Below are 14,131 nucleotides of genomic sequence, written 5' to 3'. Positions count from 1 at the left end.
ATACACTCTACTAATCATAAGAAGTTTCTGGTTTTTATCTTCTGTAGATTTTTATTTAATTTTTTAGAAGACTTTATTTTTTTAGAGAAAGAGAGAGAGAGAGTGCTAGTGTATGCATGCACCACAAAGGGGCAGAAAAGGAGGCAAAGAATCCCAAGCAGTTTCCATGCTGAGCTCGAGCCTCACATGGGGTTCAATCTCACAACTCATGAGATCATGACCTGAGCTGAAACTAAGAGTTGGGTGCTTAATTGACTGAGCCACGTAGGTGCTACAGAATTTTTAATTCCATAGAATTTTTCATCCAATTTAATCTTTTTTGGTGAAGATATTTGTAATTTAATTTTTTTCATTTTTGTGAAAATATAGATAACGCACAAAATATGGATCATTCACATATTTTCACATACATGTGTACGGAAGTGTCTCTCAAGTATATCTTTTTCTGTGTAGTATTTGAGGTTATCCACTTTGCTTCTCATGTACAGATTTCTACTGGATTCGACAAAGTCAAGAATTCAGTTGATTAATTTCACAAATAAATTTAAAAAAAGGAAATGTCTGTTCTTCTGAACCTAGAAATATGCTGTGAAGAAGTTATCCTTACAAGGCTATATTCAGTTGGAATTAGATCCAGCAGAGATAAACGGGGAAATTTTGTTACACATACTTTACTCAGACACTTCTCAGTTCTCTTCTCCTAGAAATCATTAGGAATCCCTCAAAACAGATAAGGTGTTTATATCATACTAGGGATCACACTAATTAAACCTCGTACTCATATTTTCAGTTTTAAAAGCTGAACTGTCAACCCACTGCAGTTTAATTTCCTTAGCTAAAGTTACAGTTCACACATATAAGTGGAGAACAATAATTTTTAAATTAAAATTTTGTTATCAAAATAAATATTGTGCAGAAAGAGTTCATATATAGCAGGCCTGAGACAGGTATCCTTAGAAAGGTCTGCTTTCAGGATTGACCCTTGGCTGACATCTGTGAACCTAAATATCTAAAACGTTCCCACAATTCTCTAACTGATAAGAGTGGCCTACTGTGCCTAAATTGTTTATGCAAACAATATGATTTATATGATTTATGCTGAATACCTGCTTTCTTTCTGAGAGTTTAGAAATTTGGTGTGTGCTATGCAGTAGGTGCCGATGTGACCAGCGCCCATAAAAACCTTGGACGCTATCTCTAATGAGCCTCTTCAATAGACAATATTTCACCTGCGATGTGGCAATTCCCTGCTGGAGGAATTAAGCCCTTCATGTGTGACTCTACTAGGAGAGGACTCTTGGAAACTTGCACCTGGTGTCCTCCAGACTTTGTCCCCTGTGTCTTTTTCTTTTGCTGATTTTGCTTTGTGTAATAAATCATAGCTGTGACTACAAATATACACTAATTCTTATTAATCCTCCTAGAAAATCACATTATCTTAGGGTGATCTGGGGACCCACCCCCAATAGAGCTCCCATAATATGTCTTTAATCAAAATATCTCCAATTTTTTTTACCATTTTTATACCACTTTTTGTAAATTTCCTTAGGTATGCTATTTAGGAATAGAGGAAAATACACTGAGTAGTTAAATACATAAATAATTACATAAACTTTGCTCTCAGAGAATAGTCTCACTAGACAGGAAATTTAAAAAGCTAACAACTATCTAATTATAAACTTCCAAAAAACTGGTGCTTCTCCTAAATTACAGTCCATTTTTTAAATATAAATTTTAGATTATTTGCTATAGATTATAACCTCTTAGGGCATTTGTAAATCCTCACCAGGTTACTGGTAATATTAGTAATTTCTTTCCTAGAAATTGATTTCCCTTTGGAGAGTGATAATCAAGCCCAATCATTTTCATTTCAAAATGGAACATATTAATCAGCTTAAAGATATGGGTTTTTTTTTGTCTTGGAAAGCATAAATATATTAAGTATGCATTCATCCCATGGTATATCTTCAAATCAAAATCTACCATAGTAAGAATTCTGCTCTTTAAACTCTTCTCAAGTACTTCCCAGTAGCATTTCCAATGGTAGTAAAACTTACATTTTTTTGCAGTGTGGGCATTTTGCCAGAGTGTTGAACCTCAGTTCCATCCACTGTAAATAAAAAGAAAAGATTGAAAAGAAAAACAACTGAAAACTATCCAATCTGATAAGATGTTTCTTTTAGTTCAAATGTTATCAGGGATCACAGCAGAAGCAACCCCCTTCTCATGGTTATAGGAGCTTTTCCCCTTCAATACTTCTTCCTTTCCCTTAAAATAATGTTTGGGATTCTCCTCTGCAGCAGTTCCCATGACTTGTCCAAAGTTCTGACGCAATCTAGGTTGACTTTACAACGAAATCTGAACGTAATGCTGTAATTAGGGTCATTTCTTTCAGCTTTATGTCTCAGTTCACTCTCAAGGAATAAAAATATATTTCATGGACCTTCAAAGATGTTTTGCCTTTAAATCTTGAGAACTAAGGGTGCCTGGGTGGTTCAGTTAGTTAAACGTCTGCCTTTAGCTCAGGTCATGATCCCAGGGTCCTGGGATTGAGCCCAAACTTGGGCTCCCTGCTCAGAGGGGAGTCTGTTCTCCCTCTCTCTTTTTTTTTTTTTTTTTTTTAAGATTTTATGTATTTATTCATGAGAGACACACAGAGAGAGAGAGAGGCAGAGACACAGGCAGAGGGAGAAGCAGGCTCCCTGCAAGGAGCCGATGTGGGACTTGATCCCAGGACCCCAGGATCATGCCCTGAGCCAAAGGCAGACACTCAACCACTGAGCCACCCAGGCGCCCTCTCCCTCTCCTGCCCCGGCCCCTCACCCCTGCTTGGGCCCTCTCTTTCTATCTCAAATCAATAAAATCTTTTTTAAAAAAGTCTTGAGGACTAGTCTTTTAAATATATGGATATTTAAATTCATTACTAAAACACATTATTTATAATCTAATTATGCGGAAGTCCACAAAGTAAACAAAACACATGAAATGTATAGAGAACTCAAGTCAGGCAGCTGCTCTCTGTTCTGTCCTTGCTTACTTTATGTAATAAAAAGATATTCCTTCTATGGTGCAAATTTTCTTCCCTGTAAATATGGGTAATAGAAGGGGCTACCTTCCTTGTTATTAAGATACTTGAAATGGTTTACTGGTAGGGGGTTATAGCCTTAGAAAGGATGTGCAATATAAATTTAAAGTAAATCTTAATCACAAAATGTCTATTTAAAAATGCTTTTTTTCATTTTTCACTTTGCTTACTTTTCTATATTCCTTCTATATTTCCTTTAGAGTTTTAGGAGAATTCCTTTAAGTACTTCAGTTTGATCACCAAAACAACTTTTCTTTTATAAAAATAATTTTTAAGATTCCAAATCACATCTCTTTCCAAACCTTCCAGTTCTAGGTATAGCAGAGCTTCAATAAATTATCCATTTCGAAATGTTTTCCACACAATAGAAGATAACTTTCAGAAAGCATTTGATATATAACAGTTTTTCTTTTTTAATTTTTAAAAACTATTGACTTTAAAGAAAAAAATCAAATATTTTCCTAGACTTCCCTTTCTTCATTCTTATTGGAAACCTCAAAGAAAGTTAGTTAACCTGGAAATGATCTCAGTCACAGTAGGCACATAGAGTCTCCTGATAAATAAACTAGGGATGAAACTCTACATGAATGCTCATTCTCTTTTCAAAATAATTATTTTTCAACATCTAAGAATGCCAAGCCAAGGCTACTTTTTGTTCCAGTGCCAGTAAGTCTTTTTTTCATACTTTCGTAACAAGTTAACTTATTGCAAAGCTTAATAGTAAAAATGCCAGAATTCATGTGCTAAACAAAAATTTCCTGAGTTCTACAGAATATTAAGAAGTGAAGAATCCAGAAATCTTACCGAGTACTTTTTTTTCTACAGGCCCAACAGGCCCAACCACCCCAACCTGAGGTGGACAAGGTGATGAGTATTTTTTTGAAAGAGAGAGAGAGAGAGAGAGAGAGAGAGAGAGGGAAGGTGGGAGAGGGGCAGAGGGAGGGAAAATCTTAAGCAGGCTCCATGCCTAGCGGAACCACGCTGAGATCATGACCTGAGTCAAAATCAAGAGTTGGACACTTAACTGACTGAGCCACCCACGTGTCCCTTTTTTATGTTACTGTATTTAGTTTTAGGACAGATGCTGAACTTGTGACATCATTTCAAATTTTATTTACAAATAACAATTTAAGTTTTTCATAGTTAAAAAAACAAAGTAGTTAAGGAAGCTGTTATGAAACCCTTGAGCAAAGAGGAACTCAAAATCCAAGCTTAAAATTGGCATAAGAATTCCAGAATTTTAAATGACCAACCTAAAGAGATGATTTAGTCCAATATTATCATTTAATTGTGTTCTTCATTTCAGCATAGATTAATCATGGTGAATTCAGTTATAACTGGCAAACAGCTAAGACCTTATTATGTAATTAGTAAATTATACAGCCAGCAACCTAACACGTTGGGTTTTGTTATCTCCCAGTATTCACTTAAATGCAGCAAACTAAGAACAGAAGAACATCTATTATTAGAAATAATTTTGCAATAATCTATTCAAGTGAATGCAAATACCTGTGCTTTTGAAAGGAAGTTGATTTACTACTATTCCTTTATCTAAAATGCAGCCTCTGTACTCTTATAATCTTATTACTAGAACTTCAATAGGGGGAAAAATTATCTATTTTCTATCAGAAGATTAAAGGCAACTTCTCTAAAACTCAATCATTTTTAGTACAGGTCATCCAATATTTGACTTATTTCTAACTGTTCTATGTAACAGATAAACTTAGTTTCCCCAAGATATACTTTTTAAATCAATCTTAGAAGGCCATAAGAAAGTTATATACTGCTAAAAATGAGTTCTTTGATAGTACCTTACTGGATTTTATTTTTTTAAGGGATACAATAGGTAACTGATGTCATTACTTTGAATTATGCAAGTTAATATTGTTACTATCCGCTATGACACCAAACCATATGTCCTATGTCCAAATAATGAGAATCTGACCCTGACTGAAGGTACTACACAGGCTCACTTCAGAGCAAAATTTGAATCATCATCTATGAATCAGGCATATATTGTAGATTGTGTTACGTTTTTATTGGGGCATGCTAACCCCATAGTCAAGTATTGGTTGACAAACCACCTGCTTTATCAGCAACAGAGAACACCTGCCCCCATAGAAATGCAAAATTAAACTCCACTGTTCAGTGTCTTAAGAAACTTCTTTATTTTTCATGCAGGGCTAGCTAAAGGCTAAGTATTCCCTTTATTCTTTTGGAAAACTATTTTCTAAGCAACATCCCTCAAAACATTATTCTGACTAGATGATGACCTCAAAATAGCTTAGAGGTTAAAAAATGTTTGGAGGGACACCTGGGTAGCTCAGTCAGTTGAGCCTCGGACTCTTGGTTTTAGCTCAGGTCCTGGTCTCATGGTCCTGAGATTAGTCCCCAAGTCAGGCTCTGTGCTCAGCAGGGAGTCTGCTTGGAGATTCTTTCCCTCTGACCCTATCCCTGCTCTAAAATAAATAAATGAATCTTTTTTAAAAACTGTCCATAAATACCACATTAAAACTCCTTCCTGGGGATCCCTGGGTGGCGCAGCGGTTTGGCGCCTGCCTTTGGCCCAGGGCGTGATCCTGGAGACCCGGGATCGAATCCCACATCGGGCTCCCGGTGCATGGAGCCTGCTTCTCCCTCTGCCTGTGTCTCTGCCTCTCTCTCTCTCTCTGTGACTATCATAAATAAATAAAGATTAAAAAAAAATGTTAAAAAAAAAAAAAAGCTAAAAGAAAACTCCTTCCTGGATAGTAACAATAATGCATGCTAAAAGTGCTAAAGAATACACTTGTAAAAAAATTTGTGCTCAGTTTTTTGTTTATCGTAGCAATTCCCAATGACCATGGAACTCTTCATTCACTGAATACCTATTATTATTCTATAAAATGAGTGTTATAGAGTATACTTCGGAAAACACAAATCTAACTTTTCTAAACATTGGTTTTGTACACCACTGTTTCCAACCAAGCTGTGAAAGGAATAGTGTGGATAAGTATGGATTCACAGTAAATTTAACTTTAGTATTATAACACTGATATGTTTAGAAGATGTTATTATAAACAGAAAGTTGTCGAGGACATAGTCCATTACATTGTTCTTTTATCTTAACCCATGGAAATCATTCTCTTTCAGGTTACAATTCCAATAAACCCTCTCCTATGTGATCTTCCAAAAAAGTGTCAGGAATATCTTATAATAGATCATGTTTTTCTCTTTTTGTTGACTCCAGAAGTCTCACAGCTAAAATTGAGGCTAATTTTAACAACTGCACAGGATTAAATATTATGCATATTTATATTCTTCTCTACGACTTATCATGTGTTTCTGTCCTTTTCTTTTTCAGTCCCTGATTTTTTTTCATATTCCCTTTTCAATGTCATTGAGCTTTATAATCTGTCTCAATTGTTTTTAGGCCTTGTAATCCAAGGCTGAAACAAGGTAGAGAAAAAGTAAATGAATCCTAATAGTTGAAAGCTTGAAGGACAAAGAACATACTCAAAGGATATAAGACCCTTTGTGATCAGCATAATAATAAGGATAAGGCAAAGTTCTTGAATTAGAATTAAGAGATTTGCATCCTATTTAGTTTTTATGACACTGAGCATCTCTCATTAATCTGAAACTCTCAAAAGTAATAGCTACCCCCTAGGTATATACGGTGTTCCCTTAAACACCAAAAACTTCGTTTTCTAGGAATTTTTATATCATCTTTAAATACCACGTATTAATCTAAAACAGCCTTTCCTGCTAAAGAATTAAAAATTTTAATCATATTTACTGTGCTATTATGATTCACTTGTCTGTGCTAAATATTAAGTAAAAAAAGCTACTTTTAGAAGTTAGTCTCTGGATTGTACATTACTTTAGTAATTTTCTCCCAGGTTGTGTAAGGATCTAAATGGATAAATTACCTTTATAAGTAATAAAAAAAATCATGTCACATACATATCTTTTAACCTGTCCGTTTGGATCATTCTCTAGAATTCACTGCCAGATGATTTCAAAAAATTAAATATGAATTTTTAACAGTCGTCTTTGAATTTCCTTTCTACCTCATTCCCTTATCTACCCTACTGTCAGCATGTCAATTCTCTCTGAAAATCTTTATGCTATTCCCATCCATCATCTTCACTTTTCTGGATAATAAAAGCTAAACATCTAGTCTTGTTCCTCATCAGGCTTGTCCCTATGCAATCCTTCTATACATAGCATCTATTTATACAGAATTAATTATAAAGCTCTACAAAGCTTCCCATTACTCTTAGGATAGTGTCACTTCCTCCAGGCTAGGTACTTCTATGCCGTGCATTAAGAACACTCTGTTATTTCCTACTGTAATCTAACACATTTCATATCATTTTTGTTTTAATTGTCTTTCTTCTCCAATCAGATTAGAAAACTCCATGAGGACAGGAAATGTACGTTCCTCCTTCCCCAGCATATAGCCCAGTGCCTGGTATGCACTCAATCTGTTTTTGTGAACATATGAAATCAGCTCACTTATAATGTGGCTATAAGATTACCCATGGCAAGGATTTAGAATACAAAATATAACTGAACAAAATGCAAATGTAAGGTAATTATGAAGGGAAGTTCTCCTAAGTTGAAATCTGTTTTGAAGATTTAAAAATAGTATCTCGGGGATCCCTGGGTGGCGCAGCAGTTTGGTGCCTGCCTTTGGCCCAGGGCACGATCCTGGAGACCCGGGATCGAATCCCACGGCGGGCTCCCGGTGCGTGGACCCTCTGCCTATGTCTCTGCCTCTCTCTCTCTCTCTCTCTGTGACTATCATAAATAAATAAATAAATAAATAAATAAATAAATAAATAAATAAATAAATAAATAAATAAAAATAAAAATAGTATCTTGAAATATAATTTGTTCACATATAAGAAAGAAAATAACAAATATATTTAACTTAGTCAAATCACTTGATGTCTATCAATTTGTACAGAGTGTATTGCCCTGTGTTAAAGAAGTATAACCTCGCTCCCTGGGGTTGCAGTGGGGAAGCTACTGGAGAATGTTGGCCCTGTTTGAGGAGCGCAGTAGGGTGGTTCCATGTGGGATGCTGTGGGACCAGTGGTACCAGACCTTGGAGGAGGTATTCCCTGAAGTTCAGGTGCTGCCAGGCATGCCTATGCAGGACATCCAGTGTGGCTTACAGAATCAGCAGTGCCACTGGCCCTGGGTGGTCGCAAGATGCCTAAGGGCAAGCTCTTTGATTCTACAACAGCTGATTAGGGAACAGAAGAATGGTCCATATTGTTCACAAAGACAAAAACAGATGCAGCAAATTGCTGGATTTTTCTAGAATAATGAATATGCACCTGAGCCCTGCGTGTTGAAGACTAAATGCAGAAAAAACTTACATTTGACTTCAGTGGAGCAGAGATCTCAGGAAACTATACTAAAGGTGAACCAGATTTCTCAAATCTTTTTTTTTTTTTTAAAGATTTTATTTATTTATTCATGACAGACACAGAGAGAGAGAGGCAGAGACAGAGGCAGAGGGAGAAGCAGGCTCCATGCAGGGAGCCTGATGTGAGACTCGATCCCGGGTCTCCAGGATCGCACCCTGGGCTGAAGGCAGCGCTAAACCACTGGGCCACCCAAGCTGCCCAGATTTCTCAAATCTTGATAAATAACCACTACTTGTTTTTGCTGCATTCTGTGGATCCCAGTAGATGTTGCCCACTTAATCAAAGGAACAGATTATGTGGTAGAAGGAAAATGTGGACACCTGCAGTTAGCAAGTTGCAAAATATCTTTAACTATGGTTCTCAAAATTGCATTCAACTATGATTTACTTAGGAAACATATACTGTGAACACTATTCTACTAATATAGAGAAACTTATTTTTGGACTTGTGTCTAGGCTCAGCATGAAGTTTCATATGCTGCATTTTACTAATTTCATACTTAACCTGTAATTTTTATACAAAAAAAATTAGAGTACAGATCATGTGAAATGACTGGGTGCCTTCAGGGACAACTAAATTTTTTTTTCAATAAATTTTTTTTCAATAAACTTTCCTAAATAGGAAAAAAAGCAGTATACAGTAATTTTCAAAAGAAAGTTTGTTAATTACTCCCACCAACTATATTCTCTAATTTATATCCTTACTCACTGATTTAATCGATAAAACATAAATGTAAGAGAGATTTATCTTTTCCTACTAGCTCAGAAAAATCCTACCAATTCAGATTAAGTATAGTAAATCAAATAGATGCATGCATTTCCATTTCCTTTCCCAAACTTGACCAAAATGATAGTAAATGAATTTAAAAATATATAATACCATAAGGATAAAGAGGAGAAATGGCCTCAAATTTTTGGACAATGGAAAGCTAGTGGAGACTTGGCAGCTGGCTTAGTGAAAGGGATGCTGAAAGTTGTCTGCCAAGAGATATGTCAATGCAAAGCTGGTTCACACTGACGAAAGACAGAGTGATCGAGGCCATTACATGTTTTCCAAGATGGGGCCAGAAATAGTGACACAAACAGCAGGGTCAGTTGTAAACTCTTCCCCTACACATGACAAAACCAGAAAGCCTCATCTCCCCAGTGCATGCAAGAAAAGAGGAATTTATTCCAAAAAGAAACTGGACTAGAGAGCTTGTGGACTTAGAAACACCAAGCATAGCAGAAGGCAAGATAAAACATCCTAAAAAGAAGGGAATTTAATTAAAGTCTGTGGTTTGAACACTGGATGAGACCTTCTTCTCATTATCTTTCTTAACTCCTAAATGCTGTCACCCAGCATATTACTCACAAGAAATAAGAGGATTGTTTCCCAGAGGAAGTTGCCCTCAAAGAAGACTTCTTGAGGAGCACCTGGGTGGCTCAGTTAAGCGTCTGCCTTGGTCTCAGGTCATGATCCCAGTCCTGAGATGGAGTCTTGCATCAGGCTTCCCTTCTCAGCAGGGAGTCTGTTTCTCACTCTCCTTCTGTCCCTCCCCCTGCTTATGCTTGCTCTCTCTCCCTCTCTCTGTTAAATAAAATCTTAAAAAAAAAAAAAAAAAGACTTTTTGATATTAAGAGTTGACAGTTCTTCAAGAAATGAGAAAAAGGAGAAGAAAAAGAAGAAGAAGAGGAAGAAGGAGGAGGAAAGAGAAGGAAGGAAGGAAGGAAGGAAGGAAGCAAGGAACGAGCTTAACTTCTGCTGCATGAGTACAGCTTTCAATCAGTGACCAACCCTCAAATATAAATGAACCTGTCAGTAAGATCTCTATCACAAAAAAAAAAAAAAAAAGAAAGAAATGAAAAGAAAGAAAAAGTGGGGGAGAAAACAGAGACAAGGCATAAAGAAGAATAATACCTCAGAAAAAAGACAGAATTAATAGTTTCAGAAAGATGCCATAGAGAAGAGAATGCTCTTTAGGAAAAGGAAAAAAATAACCATAGAACAGAGGAAAACGCTTCAAAATTAAAAATTAAGTTAAATAATCTGAAATTAAAATTTAGAATTAAGTTTAGAAGGCATAATTGGGGAAGTTTCCCAGTAACTAAAGGAGAGAAAACTATAAAGAAAATGTTAAAAAAAAAAAAAAAGGAAAGAAAAAGAAAGAAAGAAAGAAAAGAAAAGAAAAGAAAAGAAAAGAAAAGAAAAGAAAACAAAGGGAAAGGAAAAAGGAAGGAAAGGGAAGGAGAAGGGAAAGGGAAGGGAAGGGAAAGGGAAGGGAAAGGGAAGGGAAAGGGAAGGGAAGGGGAAGGAAAGGGGAAGGGAAGGGAAGAAAGGGAATAATTCAGATGATCTAATATAAAGGATTCTAGAAAGAATGAACAAAGAAAATAATGTGGACTATAAGAGGGCCCAATAAGTACCCAGACAATGAGTTAAAACATATTTTCCCTGAGACACATTTTTTCTTCACATTTTTAAATTTGAGTATAGTTGACATACAATGTTACACTAGTTTCAAGTGAACAACTGTATTGACTATATTCCCTATGCTGTGCCTTTTATTCCATGACTTCTTCATTCCATAACTGGCACACTTTCTCCCACTCCCCTTCATCACTCAACCCCTACACCCCTCCCCTCTGGCAACCATAAGTTTGTTCTCTGTATTTACAGGTCTGTTTCTGCTTTTTTATTTGTTTGTTCATGTTTTGTTTTATAGATTCCACATATAAGTGAAATCATTGTCTTTCTCTATCTGACTTATTTCACTTAGCATATCGCCCTTGAGGTCCACTCATGTTGCTGCAAATGGCAAGGTCTCATCCTTTTTCGTGGCTGTGCAATATTCCTCTGTGTGCATGTATGACATTTCCTTTATCCATTCTAAGACAAATTCTAATGCAATTTCAGAGCACTGGAGAAAATGAAAGAAGAAAGAGAAAATAAAAAAAAAAGTCAGATAGAAAGGACATAGAATCAGAGTAGCAGTTGAATTTCTCATCATCAATGGAGAAAAGCCTTTTAAATTTTTGAGAGGAAGCAATTAGCAACCTATAATTCTACAGCTGGACAAATTATAAAGTAAATGTGAGATTAGATTCAAAACCGTTTAAGGGGTGCCTGGGTGGCTTAGTCAGTCAAGTGTCTGCTTTCAACTCAGGTCATGATCCCAGGGTCCTGGGATCAAATCCCACACTGGGCTCCCTGCTCAGTGGGGAGTCTTCTTCTCCCTCTGCCCCTCCCCGCTGCTCATGCACACTCTCTCTCTGTCTCTCTCCCCACCACCAAAAATAAAATCTTGAAAGAAAGAAAGAAAGAAAGAAAACCTGTTTAAGTAAAAGGTCTCAAATTTACTTCCTTGCATCTTTTCTCAGAAAGCTATGAAAGGATGTACTACACCAAAATGAAAGAATAAACTAAAGACTGTGAGGATGGCACAGGATCCAATACAGGAAAAGGAAAAAGGAATTCCTAGGATAATGATGAAGAGAAATCCCATGGTGGCAATTGTATAGCAAGAAACTTCAATAATAATAGTAGATTCCCTGATGTGTTTGACTATATTGATAGCAATTTTATAGTTCTATGAAAGAGTATGGGAAGAATTAATGATTTGTACATCGGAAATTAAACAAATTCAAAAGGAAGAGGGACAATTATTCTTTTTTTAAGTACTCTGCTTTCAATGTAGGGTTCAAACTCATGACCTAGAGATTAGGATTTGGATGCTCTACTGACTGGCCAGGCCACCAGCCAGGTGCCCCAAAAGGAGGACAGATAATTATTAACAAATTCAAAAAAATTTTAAAAACCATACAGTACTGAAATATAGTATATTACTTTGCTCAGCTGTAAACATAATTTACGTAATCATAAAAAATGTAAACACTAAGTATTAACTGAATAAAATATTAAAACTCTACTGGGACCATGGAGTCAAGAGAAAGACTATGAGTAGGGGAAAGGTGCTATGAATGCTAAATCCTCAACCTCCATTGTACAGGGTAATAGGTAATATCTAAAATTGCCTAATTAAAGAGAAAAAAACGGATAAGCAAAGAATTTAAACACATGTTGGGGGCAGCCCCGGTGGCGCAGCGGTTTAGCGCCGCCTGCAGCCCAGGGGGTGACCCTGGAGACCCTGGATGGAGTCCCATGTCAGGCTCTCTGTATGGTGCCTGCTTCTTCTCTGCCTGTGTCTCTGCCTCTCTCTCTCTCTCTCTGTGTCTAAATAAATATGGAGTCCCATGTCAGGCTCTCTGTATGGTGCCTGCTTCTTCTCTGCCTGTGTCTCTGCCTCTCTCTCTCTCTCTGTGTCTAAATAAATAAATAAATAAACAAACAAACAAACAAACAAACAAACACATGTTGGTAAATACCAGCAGGGCAGCTGAAAGAGTTCAAAGTAACTAGGGGACAGTATTTAGGGATGACCATTATTTTCCCTATAAGCTTTTCAACCCTACTTGACATTGAAGTTATGTACATGAATCATTCTACTAAAATAAAAATTAGAAAGGAAAAAAGCAAATCATCTACACTTTCTTGAACAGGTTCATCTCTTAGTTTATCCCAAAACAGGAGATCTTGTCATGGAAGACTGTGACCTCAGCCCTCCCGTGTTCATACTCTGGAAGTTTTCTTTTCTTTTCTTTTCTTTTCTTTTCTTTTCTTTTCTTTTCTTTTCTTTTCTTTCTTTTCTTTTCTTTTCATTTCATTTCATTTCATTTCATTTCATTTTATTTTATTTTATTTATTTATGATAGGCACACAGTGAGAGAGAGAGAGAGAGAGGCAGAGACACAGGCAGAGGGAGAAGCAGGCTCCATGCACCGGGAGCCTGACGTGGGATTCGATCCCGGGTCTCCAGGATCGCGCTCTGGGCCAAAGGCAGGCACTAAACCACTGCGCCACCCAGGGATCCCTTATGTTTTTTTGTTTTTTTTTTTTGTTTTGTTGTGTTTTTTTTTTTTTTCTGGAAGTTTTCATTAATACTTAGGTTCTAAGGAAAATGTTTTGTCTCCTCATGAAGGCTGAATAACAAAAGGAAATCTTCCTGACAGAGTAAAGTATTATGAAATTAACTTTTAAAAATCAACTTAGGGTTAAAGTTAAAAGTAGTAAAATAAGAACTCCTGTCACTTTTGCTCCTATCTTACTCCTATCTTACTACTTATACCTTCTTGTTTTTTTTAAAGTATTTTATCTAATTATGTACATCAGAATTAATTCCCTTGACTCCAAGTTTAATTTTTAAAAATCAGAAAACATTTGATGCATTATAAGAAGAATTTTTCTTGAATCTAGATACTGTGACACTGGGCCACTACATGAGACTTTGCACTTTGTTTTCTGCTAAGGAGGTGAGAGTTTCAGCCATGCACCAAGCCAAGACACCCATGTTGCTAAGCCCAGAAGGAAAGGGCACTGTTTCTCATTAGCCTACCCAGAGAGGCCCCTTTTAGCAAATGAACCAATCAGAGGATGTGCCTTATATCTAATTCGCAAAATATGCAGTATATCCTAGCTGCACCTCTGATTAACTGTCTTTCTTAAAAAGGTTTTCTTTTAATCTTCTGATTAATTTGCACTCAGATAAAAGTGTAAGGCCATGAGCAGTAGTTGAATATGTGACCGT

The 14,131-nt window shown here is 36.4% G+C and overlaps 1 protein-coding gene and 1 pseudogene across 1 annotated transcript in view; one reads left to right on the top strand and one right to left on the bottom strand.

Annotated features, from left to right (window-relative positions):
- Positions 1-14,131, bottom strand: part of PIP4P2 (phosphatidylinositol-4,5-bisphosphate 4-phosphatase 2) — a 55,669-nt gene that overhangs the window by 13,713 nt on the left and 27,825 nt on the right. Inside the window, exon 5 of the mRNA XM_041769483.1 lies at positions 2,058-2,110. Within this exon, the coding sequence (XP_041625417.1) occupies positions 2,058-2,110 (53 nt within the window). The remainder of the gene's footprint in view (positions 1-2,057; positions 2,111-14,131) is intronic.
- Positions 8,014-8,518, top strand: LOC121499024 (annotated as a pseudogene).

The sequence above is a fragment of the Vulpes lagopus genome, chromosome 9 (genome assembly GCF_018345385.1).
Source record: "Vulpes lagopus strain Blue_001 chromosome 9, ASM1834538v1, whole genome shotgun sequence".
Classification (NCBI taxonomy): domain Eukaryota; kingdom Metazoa; phylum Chordata; class Mammalia; order Carnivora; family Canidae; genus Vulpes; species Vulpes lagopus.
This window is presented reverse-complemented; position numbering and strand designations above follow the sequence as displayed.